This window comes from Elaeis guineensis, chromosome 8, assembly GCF_000442705.2.
Source record: "Elaeis guineensis isolate ETL-2024a chromosome 8, EG11, whole genome shotgun sequence".
NCBI classification, from domain to species: Eukaryota; Viridiplantae; Streptophyta; class Magnoliopsida; order Arecales; family Arecaceae; genus Elaeis; species Elaeis guineensis.
Genome location: NC_026000.2, coordinates 11,687,308 through 11,709,215, shown reverse-complemented (window position 1 = coordinate 11,709,215; position 21,908 = coordinate 11,687,308). Strand labels below are relative to the sequence as shown.

Below are 21,908 nucleotides of genomic sequence, written 5' to 3'. Positions count from 1 at the left end.
ATATATATATATATATATATATATATATATATTTACGATTTCTATTGGAAATTATATAATATTATACGGTGCATTGCCCTTTTGCAGAAGAGATTCAAAGGTATCATCACGTCTCTTCTTCTGATAATGGGCACCGATTCCTGCGGTACAGATAATGCACAGAGGATTCTGGATTTTTCAAGCCCGTGGGGAGCGGCCATGTTTGGTTTTGCTGGCGTAGTAGGTAGGACGTAGAGTGCAGAAGAGATGCATGGTCTCCAATGATTTGCTCCATCTTAAAAAAATGCGACGTGTGGAGGGAGTAAGCTGGATTACCACCTACTCTCACATGCGACAAGATTGGCGTCCGAGACTCTTCAGTCCTTGTTCCTCCAGAAAAAGGGTAGATGCTGCTTCTGCCTCACTTGTTAATGTGCTTAGTAGAGTTTATATATGCCCAAAGATAAATTGGCTATCACATACAAGTCGTGAAATTGAATGATATCACATGATTGCTGATGGATTTGGATGAAGCCAAAAAAAAAAAAGGCAGTCGGACGTCTGGTTGTCCATTAGACCAACATGAAGAAGATAATTTATAATACGTTCACATTGGATATGAAATTCTTAGCGCATGGACCGAAAAAGAATTTGGTTAGTGATCCTAACGTCCTGCCGTGAATTTTGCATGTACTTTGTTAAAACATGATGCCTTGCTTGCATATGTTTGAATAACTTGTTCAAAGTTCAATCTTCATTAGAAAATTTGATCTCCATCCCCTGTATGCACGGATCGTCTGAATGAGCATAATGAAGAAGAAGCAAGAGCTAAGCCAGTGTGATCAAGTTAGCAACATATGTTGACTCTATTAAATATGCAATACGAAAAAAAATTGGGATATATCTCTAGGAGATATTATCCGTTCTAATCTCTGACGCTGTCGCATGAGACCGCATGATTTTGCTCCCTCAACCAAGGAAGAGTATATACGTGTGGGCATAAGGCTTTTTCTACTGGGCTTGTCCGTTTTAGTCTCAGGCACTATCGCATAGAGCCACACGATTTTATCCTTTAGAAGATGCTTCACGTAGAAAAAAAAAATTTCAATCTATATAAGTTATACTTCCTTTTAACTCATAATCGATATGGGACTCAACATGTCCTTCCCATCTATACCACAACAATCTCTCTTGTCCTTTCATTATTTTGTCCAAGTAAGTGAATGATTTTTTTTTTTTTTCCAGCATTTGCCTTGCTGCATGTTGCTTTGGTTCTTCACTTCTAAGTTGCTTGCAAAATAAATTTTTAGAAAAAAAAAATTTAGAATTCTACCAAAAAAATTAAACTTTTAGAAGAGAGGAAACAGGTTATGAATGTGGGGTTTTAAGTTAGAGATTAAGCTCATTAGATAATAATTCAGTGTTTGCATTATGATTATTTTTATGAGATATATTTTTACTAGACAAAGCTAAGAAGAAACATGCATGTCGTATAATATTTCATTTTCATTAAGGCGACATCCTTATGGTCACATTTTTTTAATTAACAATCTCTCTGATCCATATGGGTTCATCTAGCATCCATAATAACAGTTTAAAGATAAATCATGTTATGATCATTGAATCAGGCAAATCCTATGAAACAACTAGCTACAGTATCAAGACAACCCATGTTTAAGATGCAGGGCCATGAGCTTGGGTGCAAGCTCTTCTCTATGTTTAGTATTGGTGCAGAATTTCGCCGACGCCAGAGAAGCTAGAGTCGAGGAGATCGCGTTCGCCATCGGGACTTGCAACAAAAGTCTAAACCGGAGTTGGAGATGCTCCGGCAAGACTCTCCGACGCTCAAGTCAGTACTCTGCCTCAACAGAAATGGAGCACTCAAAAGAAATTTTAGCAGAGTTTCGAGATAGAGTTTAGAACTTAGAGAAGAACGTATCTGGGGGTCCCTTTCTATAGACAGAAAACGTAACTGATTGACAGCGACGTCTGTAACCACCTGGTAGTGGGCTGTTCAGGGCCATACAAAGTTTGTTATGGAGAGTAGTGGCGTCAGGGGGCCGTTCAGGACCGCGTGGAGTTTGTTATAGAGAGTGGAGTGGTGTCCGTTGTCGCGACTTGTCAGAGAGTAGTGGAGCCACGTGAAATCTGTTACAGAGAGTGGAGTAAAGTAGTGGCCATTGTCGTGACTTGCCAGAGAGTTCGGGCCTGACGGTCGAAGCTCGGCTGGGACGTCTGATGGAGCGGAATGGCTCTCTGTCTCAGCAATCCAGAAGAAGCTCGGATATTTTCGAGGTTGCTGACGAGCCTATTGTTGTCGGATGCCTTGGGCACTGATTGGATGCTGATGCTGTAGGCGGGAGTCATCTGCTGTAGAAGCTCGGACGGAGACTTTCTGTTGGAGAAGTCCGATAAGAGTCCAGTTGCCAGGAGAGCCCGTCTGCGATTTGCCTGATGTGGAAGCTCGTCTATAGATTGTCCGTCGGAGAGGTCCGATTTCATGAGGAATCTGGCAGAGGATCGTCCGACAGTGGAGTTCGGACGGCGTCGTAGAGGTTCATCCGCTGGAGGAGTCTTGAGGACACTGGGGAAGGTCGAACGTTGGAGGAGTCCGAGATTCAATTCTGTCGTAGAAGTTTGGACGGAGTCCGGCTCTTATAAGAGTTCAGAAAGAGACTTCTTATTGTAGAAGCTCGGACGAAGGCCGACTGCCGTGGAAGCTCGGATGGAGACTTCTTATTGTAGAAGCTCGGACGAAGGCCGGCTGCCGTGGAAGCTCGGATGGAGACTTCTTATTGTAGAAGTCCCGCTGCTGAGGAAGCTCGGTCGAAGATCAGTTATCGTGGAGCCCGTCCGTTGTAGAAGTTCGATTGGGATCCAGCTCTTGTAGAAGTTTAGATGAAATTCGAAAGGCGGTCGATCGTCGTAGAAACTTGGATGGAGTCTGGTTACTGTAGAAGTTCTACTGTTGGAGAAGCTCGAAAAGCGTTTGGAGCAGCCCGATAGATGAATAGAGGAGCTCATTGTCAGAGAAGTCCAGACGGTATTATGGAAGCTCGGACGGTCGGAGGAGTTCAGAGAGAGACACCGCATAAGGTCGGAAACCAGAAGAGCCCAGGGAGAGTCGGCCTTTTACAAACTTTTGCTGGGGGTATTTTATACCCAACACCAGTCCCCCTACTTTCGAGTTCGGATTCCGAATAAAGGAAGCACAGAGAAATTTTCACAGCCGAAGTTGTCTTCCTCAATTTTCGTACTTGGTTGTTTCTAGATATTTTGGCGTTTGGCGCACTGGTGCTGGAGCCTTTTCAAATCGAGGCGATCTGAAAAGATTTTTTCGAAATTTTCGCTGGAGCGTTGCTCTAAGTACGGCGCAATAATGGTTCTATCAGCTGTTAGTCGCTTTCAGCCACCTGTCATGGTGAGTGGGACATGTGGCGGTTGTAGATCGGTCAGAGGAGATCCGCAATCATCACTGCGTCGGACCTCATCGCTTATTTAAACCCGCCTCCCTCCTTCAAGGGTCTCACTTTACCTGGAAGCTTCTTCGGTCCCTCCTTCTTCCTGAGAGTTGCGTTCTTCTCGGCCTTAGGCGTTCTTTGAGTCATCCCCATCTCTGCATCTCTGCATCCTTCGGACCAGCCTAGGTTAGTTCCAGAACTCTCCTTCTGTATTTTTTCTTGCTGTTCTCCTCCCGTTTTTCTTCCTTTACATTCCACCTGTTTGGTTTTTCGCGGGCGCCCCGTTTCTTATTTTTCTCAATTTTTTCAAAATTTTTAGGGTTTTTAGTTGATTCAAAATGTCCTCCAACACTTTCTCCTTTAGTAGTTCTAGGAGTTCATCGGTTCCAGCCCCCCAAAATCTCAGTTCTGTAGATAAACCTCGTTCGATATTTGTACCAGACACCATCCCCAGCTCTCTGACTCCAGAAGAACTCTCATTGATTAGGATTCAGTATGGGGTTCCTTCAGAATACGAGCTGGAGCTTCCTGGGCCGACTGGCCGGGCTAGCGCCCCTCCCTTCGGCTACTTTTGTTTATACCAAGAAGCTTTTCGTGCCGGACTTCGACTTCCGCTTCCACCTTTTGTTATTGCTCTCTTTCGCTTCTTAAATATTTCTTTAGTTTCTGTAGCTCCGAACTCCTTTAGATTTCTAATTTCTCTCCCTCTGTAGTTTAGCTGAAGTTCGGCCAATCCTTTCTTTGTTTAAAAATTTTTATACCTTCAAGCGTCATCCCTCGATAAAAGACTGGTGGTACTTCTCTCCTGAATTCGGTAGAAAAAGGTTGCTGAAAGGTGCCCCTTCTTCTATCCACAACTGGAAGGAGAGGTACTTCTACGTTCGATGCCCGACCTTGGAGTTGGGGTTGCCTCCCTGAGGCTTCCTGAGAGATTTCGTCCGTCGAGCTTCTAGCTTGGGACAGGACGACCTTGAAGCCTCCAACAAACTTGAGGCTTATCCAGTCCCTCTTCTCTCCAACCTTCTGAAGGAACAACTCTTGTTCAACATCGGCCTAAGCCCTCTCAACCCCGCCAGTATTGATATATATATACTTTTTTTTTTGTCGTTCGTTGCTTCCCCTTTCTTCTTGTTCTTTTGTTAAGCTGTGTCGATCCTCATTCACTGCAGATATGGACGCTGACGCAGCTCGAATGCTAGCCCGAGGTCTCAAGACCCACAAAAGAAAAGGTGCAGCATCCTCGAGGGCGGCGAAGAGGGCAAGGGTAGAAGAGGCAAGCCCGACCGTGCCTGCTCAGGCGGCCGTTGCCGTCGATGCTTTCTCCGACGTTGAGCCCGTAGTCCCCCGGGCCTCTTCAAGGAGTCCCCCAACCGAGGTTTCCACTCCAGAGGCTTGGCCCGAGGAGGCACCAGGGGCCGAACGGAGAAGGAGAAAGAAGATATTGACCCGCAAGAGCCGCAGCAGCAAGGCTGCCATCGAGGGGGCCGATGGCTCCGAAGAAGATCCGGGGGAGAATCCCTTCAACAATAGGGATCTAATAAAGAGATTGGTCGACGGGTGCATCCTTCCTGAGGTCGTCCACAGGATCATCCACGTCGATCCTGAGCAGCGAGTCTAGGACTCTCTGGGGTCCTTTCTCGAGGTAGGTCAATTTACTCCTCTCTTCTTTTCGCCTCTTTGCTTAGCTTATTCTTCAGCTTTTATATTGACTCCCTGGCCGCTCCTGTAGATTGGACACCAGCTCATCGCCAATATCGAGGCGATGAACAATGCTAGAAAGGAGGCCGCCCAGGCGGAGGAAGGTCGCCTACCCGAGGCCGCCCGCCTCAAGGAGAAGATCGTTGATGTCGCGAGTCTCCAAGAGGCGCTGCAGAAGGAGCAGACCTCGGCAGACTTGAAGGCCAACTTGGAGGAGGAAAGAAAGAAAACAGAGGTCGAGGTCTCCGAGTTGAAGGCACAGATCCCGACCCTGGTTTCGGAGGCAACGGCTCGAACAGTGGAGGAGTTCAAAACCTCCTCCGAGATGAGGGATCTAAAAATCGAGTTCGGCCAGGCCGCCTTCAACAAGGGCTTTGAGCTTTGCCAAGAGAAGGTGGTCGGAAAGTTTCCCGAGCTGGATTTCGACTTCCTGGATGAGGCGTCCGATGACGAAGCCGGGCCTTCCGAGGCTGCTGCTGGTCTTCCTTCAGTCGAGACTTGCTCGACTGCTGCGGCTGCCATGGCCGATCTTCCGGGGGTGCCGAGCTCCCCCACTTCTAACCCACAGGTCCGAAACCTCTAAATTTATATTTTTTTTTGCAACTTTTTCTCGTTCTCTTGTACTTAAGAACTACTTAATCAATGAAATCGGGTTCTTCTTTACAAATGGCTCCTCTTTTTTACTCTGCATTCTTTTTCTTCTCTTTTTGTCTTCTAACACTGATTAGTGTTGTGGCACTCTTGTCTTCCAATGACAGTGCCCCACCGAAGCTCTTCCCTTACCACGAGGGATTCTTCTGAAGTCAATGGTCCGGGACCTCAGAAGGAAAGTTCGTCACCTGATGAAGAAATCCAAGAAGCTAGATGACAAACTTCACCGACGAGGAAGAGCCATTTGGAAGTCACTGTAGAGGCTACTCACTTTCGGGACCTCCACAAAAAGGACTTCATGGACTACACCCGGAGGAAGGCTGACTTCATGAAGGAGCTTGAGGAACTTCAAAAACGTGCCAACGACCGATCTTGGACTCAGGCTTCCCAGATCAGCTCCCTTGAGATCGAGCTGGTGGCTGCACGGGAGAAGATCGGTCAGTTGGAAGGGAGCTCATCCTGGCTCACAACTCAGGCCAACCGCGATCGAGACTGGTCGAAAAAATTCTCCGACCTTCAGAAGCAGCTGCAGGACGTCGAGGCGAACTACAACGCCTACCGAGTCGGCTGGTGCGGGCAAGTAGACGACTATCGAAGGAAGCTCAAGACGGCGACCGACGAGGTTGCTTGCCTTCAGAGGCAGTTGTCCGAGAGAGTCCAAGCCGCCTCTGCACAAGGCTCTGACAAGCTCCGCTCCTTGAGGAGGACCATAGAAGAACTGTCCGTGGCCCTTGGGTAGAAGAAGGTTGAACTGCAGCGGCTGAAGATTCAACTGGCCTACGAGCAGTAGGCGGTCAAAGATGCCGAGGCGGAGTCCGAAGTTCTAAGAAAGAGGCTTCAGGAGTCGGAGGGCGAGAATCAGTGGTTCCACCAAATGTATCGGGAGATGCTGTTAAGAAAGAAAGAACTGGAAGAAGAAGTCGAAAGTTTAAAGCAATCCCTGACGATGACTGAAACCGAGAGTTCGAAGTTGGAAGAAGCCGAACTTTCTTAGAGCTTCTTTTATCTTTTATTCTTCCATGTATTCCTTTGTTTTCTTGTCATTTTTCTTTTTTGGCCTTCAAAGGCTTTGTAATGCACACTTTACTAATAAAATGAAAAGAAAATTTTCCATTACCTTGTCCATTCTTGCATTAAGTTGTCGTTTACCGAACTTCTTTTGTCTTTTGTCTTATTCAATGTCGACGTCGTTTGAAGATTCCTAATCGTCCTGTATTGATTTGCCCCTTTTGTTCATGATCGAAGGTCTTTTCGAGGCCACTCGAGTTTGATGCTTCCTCCCGGTGCTCGAGCTTGAGGGTCCGAACTTCTCGTTACCTTGAGGAAGTCGATTTTCTCCTGCCAGTGCTAGGTTCCCTCTTAGAGACTGAGGGTTTTTGACAAGAGTCTCCTTCCTCATTGAGACGAGGTTCCTCGTGTCTTTGATGTAGTTTGTTTTTTCCTTATCACTAGCGTGGCTCGTCGCTTTCTCTTTTTCTCTCTCTCTTTTTTTTATGTTCGAGTGAGGGTTGTCCTTCTGCTCTTAACGGGATTGTAGGGGTGTAGAGGAGCCGTTGAGGAGGCTTTTCTCCTCATCCGATCTTGAACGACTGGACCTTCATTTGTGTCAGGACGAGGTTCTCCTCCTATTTCCAGCACAATCAATTTTAGCTCATGTTAGGATGAGGTTCTCCTCCTGTTCCTAACAGGGCTGTGGGGCCACGTAAGGACTGTTGCAAGGGCCTCTCCCCCCATCCGATCTTTAAATAATCGGACCTTCGACTTTGCTCATGTTAGGAAGAGGTTCTCTTCCTGTTCCTAATATGGCTGTGGGGGCACATAAGGGCCGTTGCAAGGGCCTCTCCCCCATCCAGTCTTTAAATAACCGGAACTTCGACTTTGCTCATATTAGGATGAGATTCTCCTCTTGTTCCTAACATGACTGTGGGGGCACATAAGGGCCGTTGCAAGGGCCTCTCCCCCCATCCGATCTTTGAATAATCGGGCCTTCGACTTTGCTCATATTAGGACGAGGTTCTCCTCCTGTTCCTAACATGGCTGTGAGGGCACATAAGGGCCGTTGCAAGGACCTCTCCCTCCATCCGATCTTTAAATAACCAGATCTTCGACTTTGCTCATGTTAGGACGAGGTTCTCCTCCTGTTCTTAACACGCTTAGTTTCGATTGTCGGAAGGAGCTACTCCCTGTCATTACGAGCTCATGCCAAAAGAAAAGATATGCAAATATGAAAGAAATTTTTATTTAAGACAGAGTTATTGGTAATACATTCATAGATTTTTCGAATCCTATAGTCGCGGAAGGTCTGCTCTCCGTCAGGGTCCTCTAGAGATGGAGTTGATGATCCCAATTGGAGGTCGATCTTCAGGCTGCTCCTCCCTCCTTGGCGGCTCCGGTTGTGGCAGGGCCCTCAGTCGATCTTTCCTACCTTCAGACCGGCATCGAATGAATCTGTCGAGCCGACCTCGTCTGATGAGCTCCTCAATCTCATCTCGGAGCTGAATGCACTGCTCCGTGTCGTGGCCGTGGTTACGATGATAGAGGCAGAACTTGTTAGGGTTGTACTTTTTGGGGTGTGTGCGCATCTTTTCTGACCTCGGTAGCTGCTCCCTGACCTCCATCAACATTTGGGTTTTCGATGCATTGAGAGGGGCGTAGCTGTGGAATCTTCCTAGGGGAGAGCTCCGTCGAACTATGCGGTTCGAGCTTCTCTACCTACGTGTCCGGGGAGGAGTCTGGACACGCTTGTGTCCGGAGGGAGTTCGAGAATATGGCCGAGCTTCACTCGGCCCTTTTTCAACTGCAAGCTTATTGGAGTCACCAGCCTGCCGCTCCATCGCGGCCTCCTTATCCTTCTGCTTGAAGGCTTCCTCCGCTCGGGCATATCCTTCAGTCCGAGCCAGCAGATCAGCGAAGTCCCTGGGATACTTCTTTTCCAGAGAGAACAGAAGATCGTTCTTTTGAAGACCGCTCTTCAGGGTGGCCATTGCAATCGATTGGTCCAAGTTTCGGACCTTCAATGCGGCGGCGTTAAAATGGTTGATGTAAGTTCGGATGGATTCTCCCTCCTTTTGCTTGATATTTGTTGGTGCAAAAATCTGCTGGCGCCGGATGAGCTGGAGTCGGGAAAGTCGCGGTCGCCGCCGGGACCTGCAAAGGAAGTCTAAACCGGAGGTGGGGTTGCTCCGGCAAGACCCTCCGACGCTCAAGTCAGTTCTCTGCCTCAACAAGAATGGAGCACTCGAATGGAGAATTTAGCAGAGTTTTGAGATAAAAAAATGAGCTTATAGAATAACGTATCTGGGTCCTCCTTTTTATAGGCGGAGGAGATGACGGATGGATGGCGACGCTTGTAACCGCCTGATAGTGGGCTGTCATAAGTCAAGCAGAATTTGCTGCGAAGAGTAGTGGAGTAGACCCGTGGCCCTCGCCGGAGCGTGCCACGTGGTGCTTGTTATAGGCAGTGGAGTCATGCAGCCCTCGCCGTAGGGAGTGGAGTAGAATTATGGCCGTTGATACAACCTGTCAGAGAATAATGGGGTCGCGTAGGATCTGCCGCAGTGAGTGGAGCAGAATCATGGCCGTGGATACAGCCTGTCAGATAATAATGGGGCTGCGTAGGATCTGCCGCAGTGAATGGAGCAGAATCATGGCCGTTGATACAGCCTGTCGGAGAGTAATGGAGCTGCGTGGAACCCGCCGCAGGAAGTGGAGCAGAATTATGGCCGTGATTGTGGCCTGGGAGTGCTGATCTGCGGGCTGGAGTTCGGCAGCGGCCGGAGTCTGGCCCCCGTAGGGGTCCGGGCAGAATCCTTCTTGCGGTTGGGGGTCGTGGGAGGAATCCGGCTCCCGTGAGGGTCCGGGTGGAATCCCCTGCAATCAGGGTTAAAGGCGAAGTCCGGCTCCCGTAGGAGTCCGGACCGTGCTTACCAGCGGTTGAAGTTGAGGACGGAGCCCGGCTCCCGTAGGAGTCCAGGCGAAGTCTACCCGCTGTTGATGTCGTCGGCGGAGTCCGGCTCCCATAGGAGTCCGGACGAAGGTCGCTGGCAGCTGCTGGAGTCGAGGACGGAGTCCGGCTCCCGTAGGAGTCCGGGCGGAGTCTATCTGCAATCAGGATTAAAGGCGAAGTCCGGCTCCCGTAGGAGTCCGGACTGTGCTTACCAGTGGTTGAAGTTGAGGACAGAGCCCGGCTCCCGTAGGAGTCCAGGCGAAGTCTACCCGCTGTTGATGTCGTTGGCTGACTCCGGCTCCCGTAGGAGTCCGGACGAAGTCTGTCTTCATCTGCTGGAGTCGAGGACGGAGCCCGGCTCCTGTAGGAGTCCGGGCGGAGTCTATCTGCAATCAGGGTTAAAGGCGAAGTCCGGCTCCCGTAGGAGTCCGGACCGTGCTTACCAGTGGTTGAAGTTGAGGACGGAGCCCGGCTCCCGTAGGAGTCCAGGCGAAGTCTACCCGCTGTTGATGTCGTCGGCTGAGTTCGGCTCCCGTAGGAGTTCGGACGAAGTCTGTCTTCATCTGCTGGAGTCGAGGACGGAGCCCGGCTCCCGTAGGAGTCCGGGCGGAGTCTATCTGCAATCATGGTTAAAGGCGAAGTTCGGCTCCCGTAGGAGTCCAGACCGTGCTTACCAGTGGTTGAAGTTGAGGACGGAGCCCGGCTCCCGTAGGAGTCCAGGCGAAGTCTACCCGCTGTTGATGTCGTCGGCTGAGTCCGGCTCCCGTAGGAGTCCGGACGAAGTCTGTCTTCATCTGCTGGAGTCGAGGACGGAGTCCGGCTCCCGTAGGAGTCCGGGCGGAGTCTATCTGCAATCAGGGTTAAAGGCGAAGTTCGGCTCCCGTAGGAGTCCGGACCGTGCTTACCAGTGGTTGAAATTGAGGACGGAGCCCAACTCCCGTAGGAGTCCAGGCGAAGTCTACCCGCTGTTGATGTCGTCGGCTGAGTCCGGCTCCCGTAGGAGTCCGGACGAAGTCTGTCTTCATCTGCTGGAGTCGAGGACGGAGCCCGGCTTCCGTAGGAGTCCGGGCGGAGTCTATCTGCAATCAAGGTTAAAGGCGAAGTCCAGCTCCCGTAGGAGTCCGGACCGTGCTTACCAGTGGTTGAAATTGAGGACGGAGCCCGGCTCCCGTAGGAGTCCAGGCGAAGTCTACCCGCTGTTGATGTCGTCGGCTGAGTCCGGCTCCCGTAGGAGTCCGGACGAAGTCTGTCTTCATCTGCTGGAGTCGAGGACGGAGCCCGGCTCCCGTAGGAGTCCGGGCGGAGTTTATCTGCAATCGATCCCGCTGAGGACTTCGGCTGTGGTCACTTTTATACCCAACACCAGTCCCCCTACTTCCGAGTTTGAATTTCAAACGAAGGAAGTACAGAGGGAGAGATGAGCGCAGCCGAAACCGTCCCTTCAAATTCCGTGCGCTGCCGCCTCCAGATATGTTGGAATTCAATGTGCGCACGTCAGAGCCCATTTTTCGGTGAAGGTGACGTAAAGAGTCTTTTCGGGACCCCCGTCGGAACGCGATCCCAAGCGTCGCGCTACGGAGATTTGCGAACGGTCAACCCTCGATAGCGATGAGGGGGACAAGCGGGACATGCGGCATGCACCAGCTGGCCCAGCAGTACTCGCCGCCATAACTGCGCCAGGGTCCGTCAGCTATTTAAACCCCCCAGCCTCCTTTCGTGACCCTATCCTGCTGACAGGACCTTCCCTTTGTCCGAGGGCTTAGCTACCTAGCCATTTCCTCAGCATTGGCCCTTGGCTTCTTCAGTCCCCCAACTCTTCTCCGAGGGTTTCCAGGCCGTGCCATCCATCCCGGAGGTCATTCTTGAGGGGACGTTTAGGACTTGGAGGAAGGAGAGGAGGAGAATGGCGGCCGGTGAGAATCTCCGTCGTGCTGAAGGGGGCTCGAGGAAGAATTCCTTCAACAACAGGGGTTTAATAGCGGGGGCCGCCGATGAAGACACTATACCCAAGAATTCGGAGCAGCAAGGTGAGGTGATACCGGTCAAGAGAGCAGAGCTGCCGTCATAAGCTGTGGCGAGATCTCCGATGCCGTCGGGGCCGAGGGACCAGAGGCGGTCGGCGTCGATGGTGGGGCAGTAGAATTTGTTGCGGGGACGGTGGAAGTAGCGCATGCCGACCTTGCCGGAGCGGCGGAAGTAGCGCACGCCGACCTTGCCGGAGCATTTTGGGTGGCGGCTGTTGCGGAGCGTTCGGAGATGGAGCATATAGCTGGCACCACTGCTGCCTCCGAGGTGACTCCGGCTCTTCTTGAAACAGGTCTTCGCCACTGCCATCGTTGCATCTACCGCCCCCGGGAATCTATCCCACCCTTTTCCCCTTAGGGTTGGGACGTCGGTGATGGAGTGAAGCGAGGTGGGGCTAGAGCTGGTCCGCTACACGCACTGGAGAACGCAGCTGAGAAGGACAAGGACAGGAAGAGGAGTTCGCAGATCGGAGCGGCCTTCGATGTACCCCTTCCAGGCCGTACCCGCGAGGCCTGCGTACATTTTTTTTTTTTTTCATCGGGTCCTGTAACATATACCTTGCTGAATGAAAAAAAAAGGGTTGAGTTATCCTGTTTGCATCTTGCGTTGAATGGTTGTCTGCCGAACTCCTCTATTTCCCTTTCCTCTTTCTTCCTTCTTGTCTTCTTTTCTTTTTCATATCGTCCCGAGGTCGTCGACGACCTCTTTTATTCGCGTAGAGTTGTTATTTGTCGAGCTCCTTTCACACCGTTCGAAGATATCCAGTCATCCTTCCGTTAGCGACCGCAGGTTCGTTTGGGGCCATTCGGGCCCGGGGTCCCTACTGGGGCTTGAGTTTGGGGATCCGCACTTCCGTTTCCCTTGTGCGCTGTTCGTTTTCCAATCATCGCTGTTGCGAGCCATAGCCTTTCCCCCTTCACTTTTGATGTCGTGGCTGAGTTCGGCTCCCGTGGGAGCCCGAACGGAGAATCCCTCTTGGAGTCGGAGTTGTGGGCGAAGCCCTGCTCCCGTAGGAGTCCGGGTGGAGTCTGCTGCTGTCGGCGTTGTCGGCAGAGTCCGGCTCCCGTAGGAGTCCGGACGAAGGCTGTTCGCAGCTGTTGGAGTCGAGGACGAAGCTCGGCTCCCGTAGGAGTCCGGGTGGAATTATCCTGTGGTTGATGTAGGCGATGGAGCCCGGCTCCCGTAGGAGTCTGGGCTGGGCTTACCCTGTAGTTGATGTCGGCGATGGAGCCCGGATCCCGTAGAAGTCCGGGCGAAGCCTACCCTGTAGTTGAAGTTGCTTAAGTTAGGACAAGGTTTCCCTCTTGGGGGTGCATAGGGGCGTTGCAGGGCCTCCCCCGCATCCGGTCTAAATGGAACCGGGCCTTCGACTTTGCTCAAGTTAGGGCGAGGTTCTCCTCCTGTCCCTAACAGGGCTGTGGGGGCACATATGGGCGTTGCAAGGCCTCTCCCCCCATCCGGTCTAAATGGAACCGGGCCTTCGACTTTGCTCAAGTTAGGGCGAGGTTCTCCTCCTGTCCCTAACAGGGCTGTGGGGGCATATATGGACGTTGCAAGGCCTCTCCCCCCATCCGGTCTAAATGGAACTGGACCTTCGACTTTGCTCAAGTTAGGGCGAGGTTCTCCTCCTGTCCTTAACAGGGCTGTGGGGGCACATATGGGCGTTGCAAGGCCTCTCCCCCCATCCGGTCTAAATGGAACCGGGCCTTCGAGGGAGCTTGAAGTTCGGCGAGATTGGTTCCTGCATGATCATTTGAAAGAAAGGAGGGTTAGTGCAGATGTCCTCACCGTAAGCAGTGGGAGCATGGCGGAGCTCTTCGACCCGTCAGTTCATCTCCCGAAATCTTTGATCCAGGAGGTCCTCTCGACTGCGAGTCTCGAGGGTCTTCTGGTGGAACGGAGGTAGAAACTTTCCGGAGGTGGAATCGTGATCGGACGGTGGGCTCTCCACCTTCTGCTTCCTCTTTCTGGGGAAGACAGGGCGACTTGCCCAAGTGGCCCGCCCGATCGTCGAATTCTAGAACTCCGACGATGCTCTTTCCAGCCGCACTGATGCCTGCAGCTGCTGCAACTGCTACTGCATAGCCTGCACTGCTTCGGTGAGGCCCCTGACCTACTGAACCAGCGAGTCAAACTGCTCCATGCTGACTACCATTGCCAGAGGAGGAGCCTAAAAAATTGGAGACGAGTTCGGAGTTTGCGGAGCTCGCTGAGATCTAGCCGCGAAGGTCGTGGATCGTCTGGTGGATGCCTTTCGGAGAGGCATCAGGTGGAGATCTGGCAGGAGAAGGAGAAGAAAATATCGAAGAAGATGACTGAAGACAGTCCCGTTGAGTACTCCTTTAAGAACAAGGGTACTACGAAGATACAGCACGCTTCCTCTAGCGCCAATTCTGTTGGTGCATAATTTCACCGACGCTGGAAAAGCTGGAGTCGAGGAGATCGCGTTCGCCGTCGGGACCTACAAGGAAAGTCTAAACCGGAGTTGGGGGTGCTCTGGCAAGATCCTTCAACGCTCAAGTCAGTACTCTGCCTCAATAGAAATGGAGCACTCAAAAAGAATTTTAGCAGAGTTTTGAGATAGAGTTTAGAGCTTAGAGAAGAACGTATCTGGGGGTCCTTTTTTATAGATGGAGAGCATAACTGATTGACAGCGACGTCTGTAACTGCCTGGTAGTGGGCTGTTCAGGGCCACGCAGAGTTTGTTACGGGTAGTAGCGTCAGGGGGCCGTTCAGGGCCGCGTGGAGTTTGTTATGGGGAGTGGAGTGGTGTCCGTTGTCGCGACTTGCCAGAGAGTAGTGGGGCCGCATGGAATCTATTACAGAGAGTGGAGTAAGATAGTGACCATTATCGTGACTTGCCAGAGAGTTCGGATCTGATGGCCGAAGCTCGGCTGGGACGTCTGATGGAGCAGAATGGCTCTCTGTCTCAGCAATTCAGGAGAAGCTCAGATGTTTCCGAGGTTGCTGACGAGCATAATGTTGTCGGATGCCTTAGGCGCTGATTGGGCGTTGATGCTGTAGGCGGAAGTCATCTGCTGTAAAAGCTCGGACAGAGACTTTCTGTTGGAGAAGTCTGGTAAGAGTCCAGTTGCTAGGAGAGCCCATCTGGGATTTGCCTGATGTAGAAGTTCGTCTGTAGATTGTCCGTCGGAGAGGTCCAGTTTCATGAGGAATCCGACAGAGGATCGTCCGACAGTGGAGTTCGGACGGCATCGTGGAGGTTCGTCCGCTGGAAAAGTCTTGAGGATACTGAGGAAGGTCGAATGTTGGAGGAGTCCGAGATTCAATTCTGTCGTAGAAGTTCGGACGGAGTCCGACTCTTGTAAGAGTTCAGAAAGAGACTTCTTATTGTAGAAGCTCGAACGAAGGCCGGCTGCCGTGGAAGCTCGGATGGAGACTTCTTATTGTAGAAGCTCGGACGAAGAACGGCTGTCGTGGAAGCTCGAATGGAGACTTCTTATTGTAGAAGCTCGGACGAAGGCTGGCTGACATGAAAACTCGGATGGAGACTTCTTATTGTAGAAGTCCCGTTGCTGAGGAAGCTCGGTCGAAGATCAGTTGTCGTGGAGCCCATCTATTATAGAAGTTCGGTTGAGATCCAGCTCTTGTAGAAGCTCGGATGAAATCCGGAAGGCGGTCGATCGCCGTAGAAACTTGGATGGAGTCTGGTTACTGTAGAAGTTCTGCTGTTGGAGATGCTCGGAAAGCGTTTGGAGCAGCTCGGTAGATGAATAGAGGAGCTCATTGTCGGAGAAGTCCGAACGGTATTATGGAAGCTCGGACGGTCGGAGGAGTTCATAGAGAGATACCGCATAAGGTCGGAAACCAGAAGAGCTCAGAGAGGATCGGCCTTTTATGAACTTCAGCTGAGAGTATTTTATATCCAATATTTAGTAATTATTTATTTGTATAATATTGTTCTCGGCCAACTCATGCTTCTGCATGAAATTTTAGTTCATAGAGTATATATCAAGTGGCCACAATCAATAGGCAAGTCATCACTTCTTGATTAATCATGGAATAACATGAAAAAGTTTTCAAATAGTGATGCCAATTCTATAAAAAATAGAAAGCTATTCTCTATTTTTAATATTATCCAATATAATTTATTACTATTTTATCATATCAAAATATTTTTTTAATTTATTTATTAAATATATGATTAAGATCTATAGCACTTTAAAGGTATAGTTATGAAATAGTAAATAATTTTTTATAAAAATTCTGTCTCTCAAAAATTTTATTATCCAAAAACTCTTGTTTCGAAGACTCAAAAAAAATCGCTACTAATAGCAATCCCAAACAAGGCAAAGAGGGCCTTTATTTTTTTTTTTTTCCAAGGAGTCATGCAGAATATAATTTAAAATCAAGACCATCTGATTGAAATATATTTATCTTTTAGCATGGCAGCATGGAAGAAGGAAAAAAAAATATCGGAAACAATATGATGATTCTGACACTTCAGCTATAAAGGTTGATCTCGCTAGATCAGAATTTCTTGACATGATTAGGCCATCATTTTTTCCTCATTTTTTCTCGGACACGATGAAGCTTCCACATTTTTTCCCTTTTTTTTTTATTTTTCGTTTTTCCAAGAACTGGTGGTGTTAAATAACGGCCATGTTATGGTCACTTTATTGTGTCAATGGGCTGCATCAATCCGAGGCCCAAAGTCTGCATGGAGTTCGATCCTTTATGGTGCAATCGGACCTGAAGCTTGTCCATAGGTCAGCAATAAAACGAGCATAGGAGTCTGTTGATTTGGGCCCCACTACTTGGGCGAGCATTCTACATGTCCTCGGCTTATTTGGGCTTAAGGTCCTTCCTGCCTGGGCCAGGATTCTATATCTCATAGGCTTATTTGGGCTTCAGGTCCTATTGTCATGAAAGGTGTACACTTAACAACCAACTGCCTACGATCATTACTAGTGAATCACAAAGCAACACTCGGGTAACAACCCCCCCTCTTGTCGAAAAAAGAAAAGAGTGCACGAAGCAATAATTAGGATGGTGCTTGACCGTCACAAACATTTTAAATTTCTGAAAAATTAGAAAAGACCTGAAGAATTTAAAAAAAAACTGAGTTAACACACATCATCAGTATCTTCATTGCCGTACTTTTGGGAAATACTGAAAACTAGTAACTACAACAATATCAGACAGAACGCAAAATACCAAAAGATGCTTTTCGTACTACCATTTTACATATTTAAAAAAATTAAAACAAGAAAAAACGAGCTTCAGTCACCAGCAGTTACTAATTTAGCCAAAGTTTCCTCCATCCAAGCTCCATCTGTTCCTGAGGAAATAAACTAATCCCGTTCTTCTCATACGAGTGACAAATTACCCAGCAACTTGTGCACGTGCCCAACGCTGAGATCTCTTAAAATAATATATATGAAGGGGGACGCAGTACAAGCTTGCAAGAGACATTCAGATCCAAGGTACTCGTGTAAAATAATGAGATCACTTAAAATAATATATAGCAAGGAAACGCAGTACAAGCTTGCAAGAGATTCTTGTGTAAAATAATAAAATGCGGTGCACTACTGGGAAGACATCACCAGTCCACCACCAATGCATCTGAACCAGATCCTACCATAAAATATCACCAGTGACAAGAACTAAAACGGATAGTTAAATTAATAAAAACTTATACGCTGAAATCCTAAACATCAGTTCATTAAAAAGAAGAATAAAAGGGGACAAGGGTCAAACAACTGCTACCCTTGTTCACATGCTATCTGCCATAAAATAATACAATTACATTACAAAAAAAAATATACATATATTCAGAATCCAAGCTGCCCCTCCTGACCTCCAATCGCCACCCAGCAGCGGTCAACAGCGGCAGCAAAGATTCTCATCATTCCTCACTGTATCCTTTGCCGTGAACACCACTCCTCCGGCCTCCCCTCTACCGTTCAAGGTCCCGCGGGGAGCGTACACTTCCCAATACCTGCAATAGTTGGCAAAAAAAAATGCACCATTCGCTAATTAGTCAGTAATAAAGCAGCATTAACTAACAGCAGAGCATAAAAAGAGAGCACAGCCAAACCTATGGTGCAACGCACGTGCCAAGTTCTTGCCCGTGCCAAAAGTACAAATTATTTTTACATCCAGTAATTTTAAGTTCACACCTCCATCAGTCTGCTAACCAGCGACCACCATGAAAAGGTGAACATAGCTAAAAAATTTATTATCCAAAGTTAAAAGAAAAGCAACGGACGACCTCAATGAATGAAGATTATGAGATCCGTACCAACCCCAGAAGCAGGGCCAGACCAAGGAGGAAAAAAAGCAAAGCAACCACGCCGTTTCCTCTCCCCAACGCACTGCACAAAGCGACACACAGAAGAGCTAGAGACCCGGACGACTAGATGACACGACTGGTCGCGTTGCATCGTGCCGTGGGCCATCACCGTCTCGTGACGGTAGGCCCTTAGACTGGCAATAGAGGTAACAGTAACTGGGAAACACTGGAAATAAAAAGACGGAAAAAAAGAATCTATGTTACCTAACATTACTAACTCTACGTTAATCTCCCTTCAGTCATCATTGATCTGGGAGATATCCTAATGATCCAACGGTTAAGCACCACCAATCTGATCCAAAACTTTGCAGGTTAGCAATAGCAAGGAGAGGATGAGAGGGAGGGAAGGAAGGAGAGGGTAAGGAACTCACTGGGGGCCTGGGAGACGACGTAGGCGGCGCCCTCGAAGTCGCAGGTGCCGACGCCGCGGCCTTTCTTCTGGAAGTAGGAGTTGAAGGCGTAGGAGGCGTGGGCCTCCAAGGTGTTGGGCTCGTAGCAGTCCGCCCCGGGCTGGATCGACCTGCAGTCCGCCCCTCCCTCCCCGCACGCGTAGTCCAGCGCCGCCTGCAGCCTCCCCCTCCCCACCATCCCATTCGCCACGCACCACTTCTCCCCTGTTGAGCTCGCCGACACTCTCCCACTCCCCGTCGACGACGACGACGGCGACGATGACGACGAGGAGGAGCCATCCCCTCCGTCCGCTCTGCCCCTATTCTCCCGCCACCTTAAAGCCGCTCCACCGTTGCTACTGCCACCACCACCGCTTAAAGTGAACTCGATGTCGTATACTTTCTCCTCGTCCGGGTAGAAGAGGCCGTAGTTCCTCTCCGATGTGGGCCCGGGCTTCTGGTCCTCGTTGAAGAGGGCGAAGAGGTAGACGTCCAGGTCCGCCTGCGGCCGCCGCGGCGTCCCGGCATTCCCGGAGAGAACCCGGCGCACCAGGTTGCCATTGTACGCCGCCGCGTTCGCCGCCCCCGCTCCCGTCTCGTTCGCATCCCCCTTTGACGGCCACCCCGTCTCGGAGATCACGACTTTAACGTCGTCGTACTTGAGGGCCGACATGGCCGCGAAAACGGCGTCTATCTGGGCGTCGAGTAGGCTGTAGTATTTGAGCCCGTTCCCGGAGTCGAGCACCCCAGGGTTGGGGCGGAAGAGGGCGTAGTCGAGAGAGATGACGTCAGCGTTAGCCTCGTAGGCGAAGAACGGGTAAGCGTTGACCATGAGGTAGGAGCCGGTCTGGCGCAGGAGCTCCAGCATAGGCTTCATCACCGGCTCGGCCAGGTCGGCTCGGAACGAGCCGGCGGAGGAGGGATAGGAGTTCTGGAGCGCGGTGAGGGCAATGGGGGACGAGACCTTGACGTCGGCGTCGAGGCGGAGACGAGCGAGGGCAGCATGGACGTTCTGCATGGCCGGGACCAGGGCGGAGGTCAGGTTGTGGGGGTCGACGAAGACCTCATTCCCCACGGCGATGGCTTGGATCTGGGTGGCCGGGTGGTAGGCGGCCACGTTGCGCTGGACCCAGGCGAGGGCGAACCCCGGGCGGCGGGCGGCGGCAGCCAGCTGCTCATTGGGGAGGGCGACCACCACACGGATGCCGGTGCCGGCGAGGGCGCGGAGGACGTTGGGGTCGGTGTCGTAGAGCTTGACCTGGTCGATGCCCTGCGACTTGAGGAGCTGCACCACGTTGGCCGCTGGCGGGAGGTTGTTCGCTACCCGCCCATAGTTCACTCCTATGGAGCCCGTCTCTGCGCTCCCCGGAGGGGAGTAAAAACAAGCACATTAGAATAAGTACAGAGCACAATGCGGCTAAAAAGGAGAGAGAAATGCGGGTCTTTATACTCACCGGAAGAGCGGAAGAAGGAGGAGAAGAGGAGGAGGAGGGAACAAGCGGTAAGAGGCCACATGCTCTGCGACAAAGGGAGCATGTGGAAGGAGAAGGGGAAGTATTAGAAAAAGGGGCTCTTTTTCTGGGGAAGAGGAAGCGGAGAGCGGGGGTTTCTTTTTCCGATTAGGTAGGGTAAATGGTTGGTCGCCGGAGCCGCGGGGGGAGGGCGTGAGGCTTTAAAGCTGGTCTCAGAGGGCGAGAGAGAGAGAGAGAGAGGGGTAGTGGGGCCCACCCACGTAGGGGGTGGAGCTGGGTAGTGGGGCCGACATGGGAACGGTCTAGATCCTCGGGTCGATCTGACAGAGAAGAGCATGGATGGCGCTGATAACAGGATCATAAGTGGGCCACAAAACATACATACAAGCGGAGAGCTCTTGATGATGGGTACGTGTCAATAAATGGATGGGAAACAAGTGTTTGTCTGAGCGCAGGGTCTAGCATCTGATCGACGTCGCAGCGCGCCGAGCGAATGCGGGACCCACCCACGAAGCCGACCGTTTTCGATCGGGGTTCCGGAGCTGGCTGGTACGAGAGAACGGTCAAGAGATTCAATTAAACAACTCAGCGGGGCAAGTGGGGAGCGTGCAAACTGGGAAACGTGACGGAAGGGAGTAGCAGTGACGGAGTAGAGAAGAAAAAAAGGTCGAGAGGCAAAACAAGCAACTAATTGATGTCAGTAAATTAAGTTCTGGGTTAAATAAAGGAAGGTGCAACGACAGCTGTTCTTGTTGCATAGGGATGCGGGAAATGTGGTGGTGGTGCCTCGTTGTCGTTGGTAACAGAGCATCTGTGCACAGTAACACTCGGCAGTGTAACGCAATGTGACTCAACTTTGGGACCTGGTTGTATGAGTGTGCGCGTCTCATGAACCATCATCCACCTAAATGCTTGTCAGATGCGTACTACTCTGGAACGAAGAAGGGGCCTCGATGTCGAGCGCGAGGCCGTCCTACGAAGTCTTTTTCCCTTATTTCTTTCCTTTCCTTTTTTTTTTTTAAAACCTCTCCTCTCTAATCCTTTCTTTAACGTGCCCACTGTGTCAGCTTCGCTCCATTTCGACCATTTTATAGTCGATTCCTGAATAAAAATACTACTTTATGTCTAAATTAAATATGAAATAATTTGGATAGGATCATAATTTCTATCTTTCATGCACATACTCGATGCTGGTTAAATGGACTGGAAATGGTTTACCAAAAGAACAGACCGGAAATGGGCTATCATGTGCTCTCAAACCCAGCCACAATGTTGGCATAGTGCAGGGACTGAATTAGTGCATCCAGGATAATGTCCGACAGAGACAATACTATCCAGCAAAAGTGAGGACGCACTATTCTCCGAGAGGTGGGTGGGCAAAAGTGAGGATGAACAATTCTACCATGAGGAGGGTGGGGACGCACAGATCATCATTTACTTTAAAGATGTTACGAAGCTCACAAAAAATTCGCATGGAGATTGGAAACCGACATGGTGGGCTTTTTGCATTATTTCGCTACTTGAAGGTCCCCTGTTCCCTAGGTTGCACTATTCGGAGCTGCAAGCGGAGTTCAAGCACAGAATCTGGCTCGTGGCCAAGTTGATTGCAAGTTGTAAGCTCGTTAGTTGGGGATGGATGCATCTTTAGTTGCAACGACGTATTATTGGATCAATTTACTCACTTCCTGGACCAACGAAACTCCGATATTATCCCAAATACAAGTAGATCATTGCAACATGAAATGTTGTACTTTTGAACTGCATTACAATTTTCTAGATAGATATGCACTCATGATCTGCTTTTACCCTGGACAATTATTTTGTTAATTTATGTACTCATCGAACAGTTTGTGGCAATACTTACTAACAAGTGAACAAGTGGATTTATTTCTTGTCTATCATTCAAATCATTCTGAATTTTCTACTTATTGTCGATTATTAATAAAGTCTTATTATTTGGATGCAAAGTGC

General features: G+C 50.0%; 1 protein-coding gene across 1 annotated transcript; it reads right to left on the bottom strand.

The window, feature by feature from the left end:
* Positions 1–17,378: 17,378 nt before the first annotated feature.
* On the bottom strand, positions 17,379–20,131 carry LOC105050080 (glucan endo-1,3-beta-glucosidase GII). Its single transcript, XM_010929941.4, has 3 exons — positions 19,920–20,131; positions 18,448–19,821; positions 17,379–17,722 (listed from the first exon to the last, which is right to left on the bottom strand). Exons 1-3 carry the CDS (start codon positions 19,999–20,001, stop codon positions 17,688–17,690), a joined length of 1,491 nt encoding a protein of 496 aa, XP_010928243.1. The 5' UTR covers positions 20,002–20,131; the 3' UTR covers positions 17,379–17,687.
* Positions 20,132–21,908: the final 1,777 nt, after the last annotated feature.